The sequence below is a fragment of the Biomphalaria glabrata genome, chromosome 6, assembly GCF_947242115.1.
Source record: "Biomphalaria glabrata chromosome 6, xgBioGlab47.1, whole genome shotgun sequence".
NCBI classification, from domain to species: domain Eukaryota; kingdom Metazoa; phylum Mollusca; class Gastropoda; family Planorbidae; genus Biomphalaria; species Biomphalaria glabrata.
Genome location: NC_074716.1, coordinates 21,790,035 through 21,803,614, shown reverse-complemented (window position 1 = coordinate 21,803,614; position 13,580 = coordinate 21,790,035). Strand labels below are relative to the sequence as shown.

General features: G+C 40.0%; 1 protein-coding gene and 1 non-coding gene across 2 annotated transcripts; both read right to left on the bottom strand.

Moving 5' to 3' along the window:
• Nucleotides 1–773: 773 nt before the first annotated feature.
• On the bottom strand, nucleotides 774–6,805 carry LOC129926841 (mucin-5AC-like). The gene is made up of 5 exons (XM_056033299.1): nucleotides 6,684–6,805; nucleotides 5,700–6,544; nucleotides 5,236–5,566; nucleotides 1,938–3,223; nucleotides 774–1,873 (listed from the first exon to the last, which is right to left on the bottom strand). The coding sequence occupies exons 1-5, from the start codon at nucleotides 6,803–6,805 to the stop codon at nucleotides 774–776; spliced, it is 3,684 nt and encodes a 1,227-aa protein (XP_055889274.1).
• Nucleotides 6,806–10,546: 3,741 nt separating this feature from the next.
• Nucleotides 10,547–10,618, bottom strand: Trnad-guc (transfer RNA aspartic acid (anticodon GUC)). Its single transcript has one exon. It is a non-coding gene; the product is annotated as a tRNA-Asp (tRNA).
• Between the last annotated feature and the right edge of the window lie 2,962 nt (nucleotides 10,619–13,580).

Here is a 13,580-nt window from a genome sequence, read left to right as displayed (position 1 = left end):
TAAAGAAGGATATATATCTGGATGTTCTGAAAAGTTGTAGGACTTTTCAGGGCACCTATTATTAACCTTATTTTAGTCGGCACATGGCTAAGGTATATGATCTACTTTTATTTTGATACTCATTCCACAGAGACAGGGACGTCTGCTAGTAAAATGAGACGGATCTGACAAATGACTTCATGATCTTGTAACTGTTGCTGAGCTGTCAGTAGGTAATTGATCAGCTGGCTGACAACGCCTCAAATGTAATGACGCGTTACGAAGAGTATGAAATAAAGCAATCCAGTCGGGTTGGGGGTGGGGCTAGGGGGATTTAGTTTCGTCACTTTGATGTGTCTAGTACAAAAATAGAAGCTTACGTCACCTCCAAAACAAATGGCAGGTACCCAGGGTCGTGACCTCCTTGAGTTGTAGACAGGCTGAACATATTATTGGTGAGAGCGAGAAAGAACGCTTACAAAAATCAAATCCCAGTCGGTATTGGAACACGAGATGTCTTCAATCGGAAGCCAAATGTTTAGCAACTCGACCACCACCTGTTGATGTATGCTCAATCCGATATAAATCCTCTTTAGCAAGATTGTGCAGTGACGTGTTGTGGTGTACTAGTGTCATTGACTTAGTGTGGTGTTCTTGTATCAGTGACGTGTTGTGGTGTACTAGTGTCATTGACTTGTTGTGATGTTCTTGTATCAGTGACGTGTTGTGGTGTACTAGTGTCATTGACTTAGTGTGGTGTTCTTGTATCAGTGATTTGTTGTGATGTTCTTGTATCAGTGATTTGTTGTGATGTTCTTGTTTTGTTGTGATGTTCTTGTATCAGTGATTGGTTGTGATGTTCTTGTATCAGTGATTTGTTGTGATGTTCTTGTATCAATGATTTGTTGTGATGTTCTTGTATCAGTGATTTGTTGTGATGTTCTTGTATCAATGATTTGTTGTGATGTTCTTTTATCAGTGATTGGTTGTGATGTTCTTGTATCAGTGATTTGTTGTGATGTTCTTGTATCAATGATTTGTTGTGATGTTCTTGTATCAGTGATTTGTTGTGATGTTCTTGTATCAATGATTTGTTGTGATGTTCTTGTATCAATGATTTGTTGTGATGTTCTTGTATCAATGATTTGTTGTGATGTTCTTGTATCAATGATTTGTTGTGATGTTCTTGTATCAGTGATTTGTTGTGATGTTCTTGTATCAGTGATTTGTTGTGATGTTCTTGTATCAGTGATTTGTTGTGATGTTCTTGTATCAATGATTTGTTGTGATGTTCTTGTATCAATGACTTGTTTTGATGCTATAGTGTCACTGACTTGTTGTGGTGCACTGGTGTCATTGACTAGTTTTGATGTTTTAGTGTCTTTGACTTGTAGTGCACTAGTGTCAGTGACTTGTGGTGCACTAGTGTCAGTGACTTGTTGTGAGTCTCTAGTGCTCTCACTAGTACAAGTGACTTGTGGAGCTCTAGTGTCAGTGACTTGTGGAGCTCTAGTGTCAGTGACTTGTGGAGCTCTAGTGTCAGTGACTTGTGGAGCTCTAGTGTCAGTGACTTGTGGAGCTCTAGTGTCAGTGACTTTTGGTGCACTAGTGTCAGTGACTTGTTGTGAGTCTCTAGTGCTCTCACTAGTACAAGTGACTTGTGGTGCACTAGTGTCAGTGACTTGTTGTGAGTCTCTAGTGCTCTCACTAGTACAACTGACTTGTGGTGCACTAGTGTCAGTGACTTGTTGTGAGTCTCTAGTGATCTCACTAGTACATGTGACTTGTGGTGCACTAGTGTCAGTGACTTGTTGTGAGTCTCTAGTGCTCTCACTAGTATGTGACTTGTGGTGCACTAGTGTCAGTGACTTGTTGTGAGTCTCTAGTGCTCTCACTAGTACAAGTGACTTGTGGAGTACTAGTGTCAATGACTTGTTGTGAGTCTCTAGTGCTCTCACTAGTACAAGTGACTTGTGGTGCACTAGTGTCAGTGACTTGTTGTGAGTCTCTAGTGCTTTCACTAGTACAAGTGACTTGTGGTGCACTAGTGTCAGTGACTTGTTGTGAGTCTCTAGTGCTCTCACTAGTACAACTGACTTGTGGTGCACTAGTGTCAGTGACTTGTTGTGAGTCTCTAGTGCTCTCACTAGTACAAGTGACTTGTGGAGTACTAGTGTCATTGACTTGTTGTGAGTCTCTAGTGCTCTCACTAGTACAAGTGACTTGTGGTGCACTAGTGTCAGTGACTTGTGGTGCACTAGTGTCAGTAACTTGTTGTGAGTCTCTAGTGCTCTCACTAGTACAAGTGACTTGTGGAGTACTAGTGTCATTGACTTGTTGTGAGTCTCTAGTGCTCTCACTAGTACAAGTGACTTGTGGAGTACTAGTGTCAATGACTTGTTGTGAGTCTCTAGTGCTCTCACTAGTACAAGTGACTTGTGGTGCACTAGTGTCAGTGACTTGTTGTGAGTCTCTAGTGCTCTCACTAGTACAAGTGACTTGTGGTGCACTAGTGTCAGTGACTTGTTGTGAGTCTCTAGTGCTCTCACTAGTACAAGTGACTTGTGGAGTACTAGTGTCAGTAACTTGTTGTGAGTCTCTAGTGCACTCACTAGTACAAGTGACTTGTGGTGCACTAGTGTCAGTGACTTGTTGTGAGTCTCTAGTGCACTCACTAGTACAAGTGACTTGTGGTGCACTAGTGTTAGTGACTTGTTGTGAGTCTCTAGTGCACTCACTAGTACAAGTGACTTGTGGTGCACTAGTGTCAGTGACTTGTGAGTCTCTAGTGCACTCACTAGTACAAGTGACTTGTGGAGTACTAGTGTCAGTGACTTGTTGTGAGTCTCTAGTGATCTCACTAGTACAAGTGACTTGTGGTGCACTAGTGTCAGTGACTTGTTGTGAGTCTCTAGTGCTCTCATTAGTACGTGTCTTGTGGTGCACTAGTGTCAGTGACTTGTTGTGAGTCTCTAGTGCTCTCACTAGTACAAGTGACTTGTGGTGCACTAGTGTCAGTGACTTGTTGTGAGTCTCTAGTGCACTCACTAGTACAAGTGACTTGTGGAGTACTAGTGTCAGTGACTTGTTGTGAGTCTCTAGTGCACTCACTAGTACAAGTGACTTGTGGAGTACTAGTGTCAGTAACTTGTTGTGAGTCTCTAGTGCTCTCACTAGTACAAGTGACTTGTGGTGCACTAGTGTCAGTGACTTGTTGTGAGTCTTGTGACAAGTCAAAAACTCGCTGTCAGAGTCACTCAAATTTATCACAGCATTAATTATTATTTTTCATTATTTATTTATTTTATTTTAATTATTTCCCCACCCTACCCCCAAATTCTTCACCCGCACCACCTTTTCCGCTCCAGGCTAGACTTAGTTGACCACATTGGAGATAGCTAGGCCACGTCTTTTGATTTATCTTCCCGTGACCGGGGCAAAGATACGCACAGACTCTTTGATCTTATCGGCAGGATGTCTGACAGCCGCAGTGGACACCACCTTGTGTGGAATGCAAGTCACTCCTCCCCCCCTTCTCCTAAGTCTCTCTTTGATCTAAGAGATTACTCGGGTCAACACACCGCGTGATACTCCAAGGTGCGACTCTTGTCGGACTTCACCCACGTGTAAGATAATTTTTAGCCTAGGACATTTCCTGTTTCCGCCCGCCTTTTCCAGGCCTATATAAAGTAGATCCAAATCAAATCAGACCCTCTTATTTCTCATTGTCGTTGAGCTATCGAGTCTGGACTACTTCATACATTCTTTCTCCTAGAGGAATACCTGGTGGTAAGCCGAACTTAATCACAAGTTCCATCTTAATTACTTTTGTGCTATTTCCATTGGATATTATCATGTGTATTTTATTATTTCACTTATATTTAATTAGTGCATTGTGTATTTCTCACTGGCGTAAGTAGAGAACATAGACATGTCCTATGTATGTATTTATGAATTGCATTAATCTATTAATGCTACGCTGCTCAATTGATCGTTGATGCAACCATGTATATATTTGTACATCTTATTTTATTTCCTTTATCTCGGTTGACCGCCTTGATAATTTTACTAGCGCACTAATACTGCGTCTAGAAAAGAGTTATGAATTATCTCCCCTTTACTCATTTTACTCTAATGAGAGTTGCGCCGCTTGAACGGACACCCTCTCCATTCAAGCGCGCTCCATTGTTCTCGACCCACGGTCATATGTAAACAAACCGTCTTGGTCGCTGACCACCGCCCAATTCACCCCCCCCCTCTCTTTCTCTATCCACCTGTGTTGTTTATTTGAGATTATTATTTCCCCTTCTATGTACATTTTTATATTATTATTTCCCCTTTTATGTACATTTGTATATTGCTATTGTCAGCCATCTATTTTCCTAATCCCATTTGTCATCATCTCCCTATTGTGCTCTAAAGCAATTTCACCAATCTGACGAATGCACCTCAGTCGAGGGCATCGATAAGATGTATGAGAGACATGTCCTAGCTTGTCTTTATTTATCCGCAGCCTCCCTCAGGTGTCTGCCTATTTACCTGCCTATTTTTGTGCTTAGTGCTATTCAGCACTGCCTTTGCCTACTGAGATCTACTCAACTCTATTACTTGGCGCTATCGGCATTGCCCGCCTATTCGACAGCCCACCTGCCGAGCTATTAGGTGCGACGTCCCTATAGATTCAGATCTGTGCGAGACGTCATAGCTACGCCAACCCTCTGCAACTCACTGGACATATCCTGTTCACTACGCTGCCCAGGCAGATCCGCTCTGCCCGCAGTACACGTGTGCCCACGGTAGCCGGCCACCCGCCCTACTGTGCCCACTACAGATATTAGATTTTGGGATTGAAACTCCACAAGAACTATATCACCGGCGTCCCTCTATCCGCTAGAGCGCCACCTCCAGCTGCAGAACCTCAAGCCAGGATCACAGCCAGCCACGGCATCAACAGGACAACCAGCTAAGTCAGAGGACAAAGTGACATACTCTCTCATTAAATGCAAGAGTGATGATTAAATCTAGTATTATTTAGAGATAGCTGCAAACCCTCCCCCCCCCTTTTATTCTTATATGTATATTTATGTAAATACATATTCTTCATTTTTAACTTTTTTATCTATCTTTCATTGCTTGTCTCGTTGCGTGCCTGCTCCCGATTCATATGCTGATAGGTTGGTGTGTGATAGCTTTAAAAATAATCATCCACTAGACATTAAACACGCCAAACACACGTCACATCTCCCCACCTGTCACAAGTCTCTAGTGATCTCACTAGTACAAGTGAATTGTGGAGCACTAGTGTCAGTGACTTGTTGTGAGTCTCTAGTGCTCTCACTATTACAAGTGACTTGTGGTGCACTAGTGTCAGTAACTTGTTGTGAGTCTCTAGTGCACTCACTAGTACAAGTGACTTGTGGTGCACTAGTGTCAGTGACTTGTTGTGAATCTCTAGTGCTCTCACTAGTACGTGACTTGTGGTGCACTAGTGTCAGTGACTTGTTGTGAGTCTCTAGTGCTCTCACTAGTACAAGTGACTTGTGGTGCACTAGTGTCAGTGACTTGTTGTGAGTCTCTAGTGCTCTCACTAGTACAAGTGACTTGTGGTGCACTAGTGTCAGTGACTTGTTGTGAGTCTCTAGTGCACTCACTAGTACAAGTGACTTGTGGAGTACTAGTGTCAGTGACTTATTGTGAGTCTCTAGTGCTGTCACTAGTACAAGTGACTTGTGGTGCACTAGTGTCAGTGACTTGTTGTGAGTCTCTAGTGATCTCACTAGTACAAGTGACTTGTGGTGCACTAGTGTCAGTGACTTGTTGTGAGTCTCTAGTGCACTCACTAGTACAAGTGACTTGTTGAGCACTAGTGTCAGTGACTTGTGGAGTACTAGTGTCAGTGACTTGTTGTGAGTCTCTAGTGCTCTCACTAGAACAAGTGACTTGTGGTGCACTAGTGTCAGTGACTTGTTGTGAGTCTCTAGTGCTCTCACTAGAACAAGTGACTTGTGGTGCACTAGTGTCAGTGACTTGTTGTGAGTCTCTAGTGCTCTCACTAGTACAAGTGACTTGTGGTGCACTAGTGTCAGTGACTTGTTGTGAGTCTCTAGTGCTCTCACTAGTACAACTGACTTGTGGTGCACTAGTGTCAGTGACTTGTTGTGAGTCTCTAGTGCTCTCACTAGTACAAGTGACTTGTGGAGTACTAGTGTCATTGACTTGTTGTGAGTCTCTAGTGCTCTCACTAGTACAATTGACTTGTGGTGCACTAGTGTCAGTGACTTGTGGTGCACTAGTGTCAGTAACTTGTTGTGAGTCTCTAGTGCTCTCACTAGTACAAGTGACTTGTGGAGTACTAGTGTCATTGACTTGTTGTGAGTCTCTAGTGCTCTCACTAGTACAAGTGACTTGTGGAGTACTAGTGTCAATGACTTGTTGTGAGTCTCTAGTGCTCTCACTAGTACAAGTGACTTGTGGTGCACTTGTGTCAGTGACTTGTTGTGAGTCTCTATTGCTCTCACTAGTACAAGGGACTTGTTGTGCACTAGTGTCAGTGACTTGTTGTGCTCTAGTGTCAGTGAGGTAGCAGAGAGATGAGCAGCCAAACCAGTGTCACTTGGAATATAGATCTGGATTTACGAGGCTTCAGCTGCTAACAGAACAACGAACAAATGATACATGACGCAGGTTTAGATCTTCCTACCCACAGTGATCGGTCATCAGCAACGTTCAAAGTCTCTTCCCATCTGTGGTGCCCACGTTTTTGTGTGTGTTTTTGGCGTCTTCTAAGAAGTGGCGACGGATGTGTTTTCAGTTTTTCAGGTTCCATGTTACGGCTTTCATCTTGTCAACAACCTCTTGCGGTATTCTGCCACATCTTCTGCCACATCTTCGTCAAAGGAGTTGTCTGTTTCGTTTGCATACAAACTAGAAATATGTAAGATGAACAATACGTAAAAAAAGAAGTGACTAATTTTTTTTTTTATTCAACAAGACTTTTACAACCAAATGAAGAGCAGATTCTATTAACAAGGAGTTCAGCTTTTCACTTTGTGGAAGAATGATATAGGGCAGGCATACTGCGCATCTAAATCTAAAACGTTTTTGTTTCTAATCCACCTTTTAAAACTTCGTTCTCAGCAGTAAAACTTGTGACGGTTATGACACCGAATGACGTGAGATGACCACATAGGTCAGTGAAGAAAGTAACTTTGACAATTCAACGTTCATGACAGAGGTTGAGGAAGAGAAAGTTTCCACTGTCTGAAAATTTTCCACAAATGACTTTTCTCTCAGAAATCTAGGTCACGTGTGATCTTCAGATACGTTTTTGAAGCGTGGCAAATTAATGCCATGGGGCGGGAGAGGTGCGAGATAAAAGATTTGCATGCACGTCAATCAATAAGTATGCATGAACAAGTGTATGTGTGTGTGTGTGTTACCTGAAAACATTTGACGAAAAATGTAACTACCTGCGTCCACGTGCAAAACGAAATGAAAAGAGGGGTGTGGGAGGGAAGCTACCTTTTTTTTTAAACTGCGCTCCAGTTTTTGAAATAGTTTCCTGTTTGAAATCAAAGGGCTAGTCCATTTATGGAGATAAATGTAGTCCGATGAAAATGGAATAGCTTCTTAGAAGGCCTAAACTATGTGGTCACAAACCGAGAAGAGGCTGTGGAAGTCGCCGTGGTGAGACCTAAGTCTAAGTAAGAATGTGGTCCTTCTCTGCAGCGTATTTTTTTGTTTTACCTTTGGAGCCCCTGAGTGTCACGTCTCTGGCCAGATCTTTTATCTGATCCCTTTTTGTTTGACTAGCTTGTAGCTTTTAAAATTAGATGGGGGCCATAACTCCACTGAAATGGTCTTGACACTTCGTCTTCATTTCTTCCCCTCCCCCTCCCCCCTTTTTCTGTCTCTCTTTCATTTTGCTGCTTGTCTACATACTTGCCATGGTGGTTCTAGATTCTAGGCTCAGCCAAAATGGATATTCTTCACTTTGTTTTCATTTGAACTCGCTCATAATATGATCAGAGGTCATCCAACATTCTCACAAGGTCTTTTGATAAAAGAAACCTGATTGGTCGTCTGTCTTTTTTTTTTCCTACCTGTTTCTCATTCTAGTTTCAGTTTTGTGGTAAGATCATTCGTTTTCCTAAATATTTTTTTTTATCTATTGGTCTCTGGACTTTAAGATCTGTAACTTCTTTCGCATCTTCCTCTCTCTCTCTCTCTCTCTCTCTCTTTCTCTTTCTCTCTCTAGATAAGCGTTATGACATGATTAGTTTTCAAGTTTGTGTTTTATGTCGCTTTTTAAAATACCCAGAATTTCAATCTTCTTTTCTTTTGTTACATAATTTTGAAGCTGTAGTCACTTTCAAAGTGTATTGGATCTATCACCTCAGAACAATCAAACACAGGTACGCTCATTTCCAAAGAATGAAAGTTCCGAGAGCGACTTTTTCATTTCGAATGCATTTCAACAATGGTTTGAAAAGTATCAGCAATAAAATATACAGCACACTGGAATCGTAATACTTGCTTATATTCTATTTAATATTAGAGTCTAGACCAATTGATTTTCTTAATAACCTTAGCCCGATTTTTGTTTAGATAGAGATAATTTCTAAACATGTTACTCAAAATAGTCAAATCCAAAGGCTAATAGCCAGACTGTCCTAGATCATTGAAAAATAATCTGCGATAAAAACACTGGCAAAACAAATTATTTGAAGGATCTGATCACAAAGTATTCCAATGTTGCCTGTTTGAACACAAAGTAACTCGATATAGCCTGGCTGAACAAAAGCAAGAGTAAATTAAACTGAGACAATGACTAACCACTGGGAATAAGGTCTCTGATCTTTTTTGCATAAATGAAATGGGCTAAGCCTAGCAATAACTGAAAGTGTAGACAGTGTCGTTAATGAACTATCAACATCTCAATAACGACATTTAGTTTCGGGGTTAAAGGGTCACCCTTCTAGGACTCGTAAATCTTGATCTAGATTAACTAGTTGATCCGATTAACTTAAAACTTTTAATAAGATTAGAAAATCTCGCGCTGACAATAACTGCTCTTCTTTCTTGTACCCGTGCCAGGTAACGTAAGTATAACGACATCTTCCGATGTTAGAACCATAGTGTCAAGAAGAGAAATGAAACTGGCATATTTGTCCATTATTCACTATCTAGGTTCACTGGAATAAAAACATGGTGGATTAGTCATTACAAAAAAGAAGGGAAGAGAACGTCTTTAGAGTTTTTGAAGCGAGAGCGCGCTCACACATACACACATACACGAACTACACATACACACAGTTTAAAAAAAAAAGAGGCTCCAGTCACGTTTTTCTACACGTGACCTTGTTTCAGCAGAATTCACTAGAGCTCTCTCGAAGCGGTAGTTTCGAACTAGCTATAGTCTGCTACATGTTTGGCGAACTTTGGGCCAATTTAAGGAGAACCTTGGCTTTTTTTTAAAAACCTTATTGCGCAGTATCTGGCAGTTAGCTCCTTTAGTTGTGAGCAATCTGTTGTTGTGGAAATCAAACATTTTTGGGCCACACTTCTATGTTTTTCTTTTTTTTTTTAACTTATATATATATATATATAGACTGGTCGTTTTAGTGTGTGACAGTAGCGTGACGAAAGAGGTGCTAATCGTGTGCATGCCCCCCACCCCCTTATACCCTAGTTGTGATTTAAAGTTTGTTAGACAATTTATGATTCAAGTTTGCGAAGTTTTATGTCTAGATAAGAAAACAAAAATCGAATTAAAGTCTTAAAGTTGAGCTTGGAAAAGTATTAAATTTACAATTAATATAATCGAATCAATATTTATGCAAATTTGACATCACAGTTAGCATCCAAGTAAATAACTTTAACAAACAACCTTAAGAAAAAACTTCATGGCCAATCTGAAAGAACATTTCAAGACGTCAATGCTATTCAATCGATTGAGATATTTTCTATATACTTGTAATGAGCCCCCAAGTAGAAGTGAAAGCAGACTTACATTGTGGTTTCATTGATCTTCAGTCTAATGATCATCTCAAACAATTCGTTCTAAATGTTCCAAAATTAGACTTCTACTGCGGCTTGTCGAAATCTAGAGACTTTTGGCCATGCTAGCATCTTCGTATATTTGAGAGCAACTTTTTTTTTTTCTCTAAAGAAACTTAGAAAAAGCTGTTTCAGAAATAGATTGACAAATGAACACTTCAGTTGACTAATTGAAATAACTAGGGCTACTTCCCGATTGGAACCAAATTATGACAAAACAATCGCTCCATGATAAATTGCATCACTTCAAATTTGATATCAATAACTTAAACAGCATATGTTTGTATTTTTTTTTAATGAAAGAATATTATGTACCGGGTACCTTCCAAACCGTTTGGCCACTGATCTAGACAGTAGGCCTAGGCGAGAGTATCAATGTCATCTAGTTTTATATTGGACGATTAATTTTTATAGCGAAACAAAAAAAATGATGGATTCACCTTTCAGCTCAATGCATTTTGAAATATGGGAAGCCTATTTAAAAAATAATAGTTAAAAAAAAAATTGTCTCCCCGGCGGGGAATCGAACCCCGGTCTCCCGCGTGACAGGCGGGGATACTTACCACTATACTACCGAGGAGATAACAGTAGATTCTTTAACTACTACTAGCTGATCTGTTGTGGATGGAAGTGTCTCTCCGACCTAGGGCTCCACAGCCACACGAGAAAGTGTGTGAGATTCAGGGGCGGACTGAGTATCAAAATCGGCCCGGGCATTACCATATAAAACCCGGCCCACAAATGGCATGTCATATATTTTCGGTGGGGGGGGGGGGTTAAACCCCCTCCGCAATTATATATATATATATATATATATCCACATGGAGAGAGAGCATAAAGGAAGGGTCACAGATTGCAGATGTCATACACAACAGAAGCAGAAAGAAGGGTGAAAATGCAATGGCGCCTGGTGATTTTATATGCCCAACCTGTGATCGCAGCTGTGTATCAAGGATTGGCCTCTTTAGTCACACAAGAAGTTGCAAAGGGAAAAGATCGTCTCACGAGACGTAAAATGCCACAGACAGATATATATATATATATATATATATATATATATATATATATATATATAATATTAGTGTGTGTATATGTAATTAATCTTCATTACATTCTTATCTTTCATTCTTTTAAACGTTTTTTCTACTCTAGAATACTCTCTTCCTATAATTAGTGAAAGGTAGTACACACCGCCAAGGGACAGCTACAATTAGGAAGTCTTGGTGAGCGCCGAAAGCTCCCCCAGTGGGATCCCGGGCGAAGCCCCGGATTTGAGCATTATTTCCGTTATTTTAAGCTTTAAAAAATGCATATTCTGAGGTATCTACAGTGCAATTAGCCTGCTACTCTTCCGATAAAAAAATAAAAAATAAATCTTCTATTCACTGGAGTCCAGCGAGTGGTAGAAAATGGTAAAATGCTTTAGTTTTGTATTGGAAAGGGGGGGGGGGCACTTTTGGCTACACTCATGAAATTTGGTGACTCTTGTTTGCTTAAGTTGGCTGCACTGGGGCAGTAAGTAAAGTTTCCCTTTCAGACAATGAGATCTGAGGCCAGTGATGGTTTGAATTCCTCCCCTCTCGGCTACGCCCATGTGATTTATCATAGGTGTGAGCCTAATTCTATTCAAAATATATAAAGTTTGATAACGCATCGAAAACGTGATGTATGCTTTCGTAGGCTTACATAATGTATTCTATTTATATATCTACATGTATGTAGTCTGAAAACTTTAAACACTACAATAGCAGCCTTAATGAGTTTCAAACTTTTTGGTATTACTTATAGATTAAAGACGTTTCTTCAAAAAAATAAAATAATTAGGTCCTACGCATTTCAGGTCAATCTAGTCATGCATGTTGATCTGTGACTTAAAATATGCTAAATCATTGGTTTTCCTGCCTGACAACCCATTCCTTTAAAGCGGTATCTGCACAAATACAAAACTAGGGGTCTATCGAGCCGTCATCCTGCTCTACATTGCTCTATGCCTCAGAAACATGGATAGTGTACAGTTAACATGCAAAGAAACTAAATCACTTCCACATGACATGTCTGTGAAAAATACTGAATGTCAAATGGCAAGATAAAATGCCAGATACTGAAGACACTAGCTCCAGCTGGAATAACCTGCCTAGTGTGCGGCCGAACATTCCGGGTTCACATAGGTCTCACCAGCCACACGAGGAGACATAAAACCCCAGTGCAAAGCCCTCAGCCCCCTGGATGACAAAGTGGTCATAATCGAACTACGATAGACGAATTATATATATTCCTTTAAAAGATAAGAGAAAGCAGAACGGTTAAAGAGGTACTTCTAAATGTGAAAAGCTCTTGCTTCGTCCTAGTAAGGCTAGTACATTCTCAAAATCGAGATTTGAATATACTATTTAAAATATAAATGATTCTAAATCTCCTTTCATTAAATATCGGATGTGACAGCGCTATATAATTGTATATAAATTATTGTAATAATTTTCATCATCAATGACTTCATACTAAGCATAAGTTTGCCGTTGATCACAACAGTACAAAATTGATTTAGATCTAGATTTATGTTTTAATTAAATAATATATTTTTTTTTGTAAGCCTTAAGTGTAGTATTTTTGATCTATGTTATTACAAAAAAAAAAAAAAAAAAAAAAAACAAGAAGAAACTTGCTTTTTCTTTTCAAATCGCAGATAGTAGAACTTAATACCCATATTGAGCTATGAATAAGTTGGGTGGTTTGCAATTTCGCGGCTGTGTGTGTAGAATATTTGTATTACACAAATAACAAACTAGTGTTTAAGAGGGAAGACATATTAGGAACTCCATTTATTACGTAAACACAAGCGGTGTTGCACTGACGCGCTAGTGTGCAAATGTACATATAATACTATTATGTTACATCTCTCTTCTTTAATTTAGAAAATCTATTTATCAGAATAACTAACAAACTAGTCAACTAAAAAGTCAAATCAGTTCATCACAAATCAAGTCTCTTGGGTTTGTTAACTATTCTGCCGGAGCGTGTTACATAAGGTTCATGTGGTCTAGAGGTGTTAGAAGAAGCAGTGTGTAGTGGCGGCTCAAAATCTAGTGTAGTTTGTAATCTTGGACTCTCTAGATCTAGTGGTTCTGGTTGTTCTGAGATGTCATCTGGAAAGTCATAATCATTGTCAAATCTGTTTGCTTTCTCAGAAGACTTTCTGATGTGTTTTCTGTTTCTTCTGTAGACCTTATTTCCACTTTTGACATTATATGATCTAGGCTTAGAATGCTTCGAAACTACTGTTCCTGGTTTCCACTTAGAATTAAGTTGCATTCTGACTGCCGTTTCGTCTTGTAGTGGATTATGACTCTTAACTCCTTTCCTCTTGTCATAATAATGTTTCTGAGACTGTTTCTCGGAGTGAACGTGTTTCTTCACCAACTTGAGATCTGGTGTCTTGGTAGGTATTAGCGGTTCTGACACATTTTGATTCTGATGTTCAGCACACCTGCTACAATCCCTAACTGTCACTTCAATTTCTGCATTCATGCCTGGCCAATACATGA

Excerpts from the sequence above, each read along its gene's own strand:
- LOC129926841 (XM_056033299.1), bottom strand. The coding sequence starts at position 6,805 with ATGGAACCTGAAAAACTGAAAACACATCCGTCGCCACTTCTTAGAAGA. Across the intron at positions 6,545-6,683 it reads GTTGCTGATGACCGATCACT|AGCACAACAAGTCACTGACA; the intron begins GTGGGTAGGAAG and ends CACTGACACTAG. Across the intron at positions 1,874-1,937 it reads ACCACAAGTCACTTGTACTA|TGAGAGCACTAGAGACTCAC; the intron begins GTGAGAGCACTA and ends CACTTGTACTAG.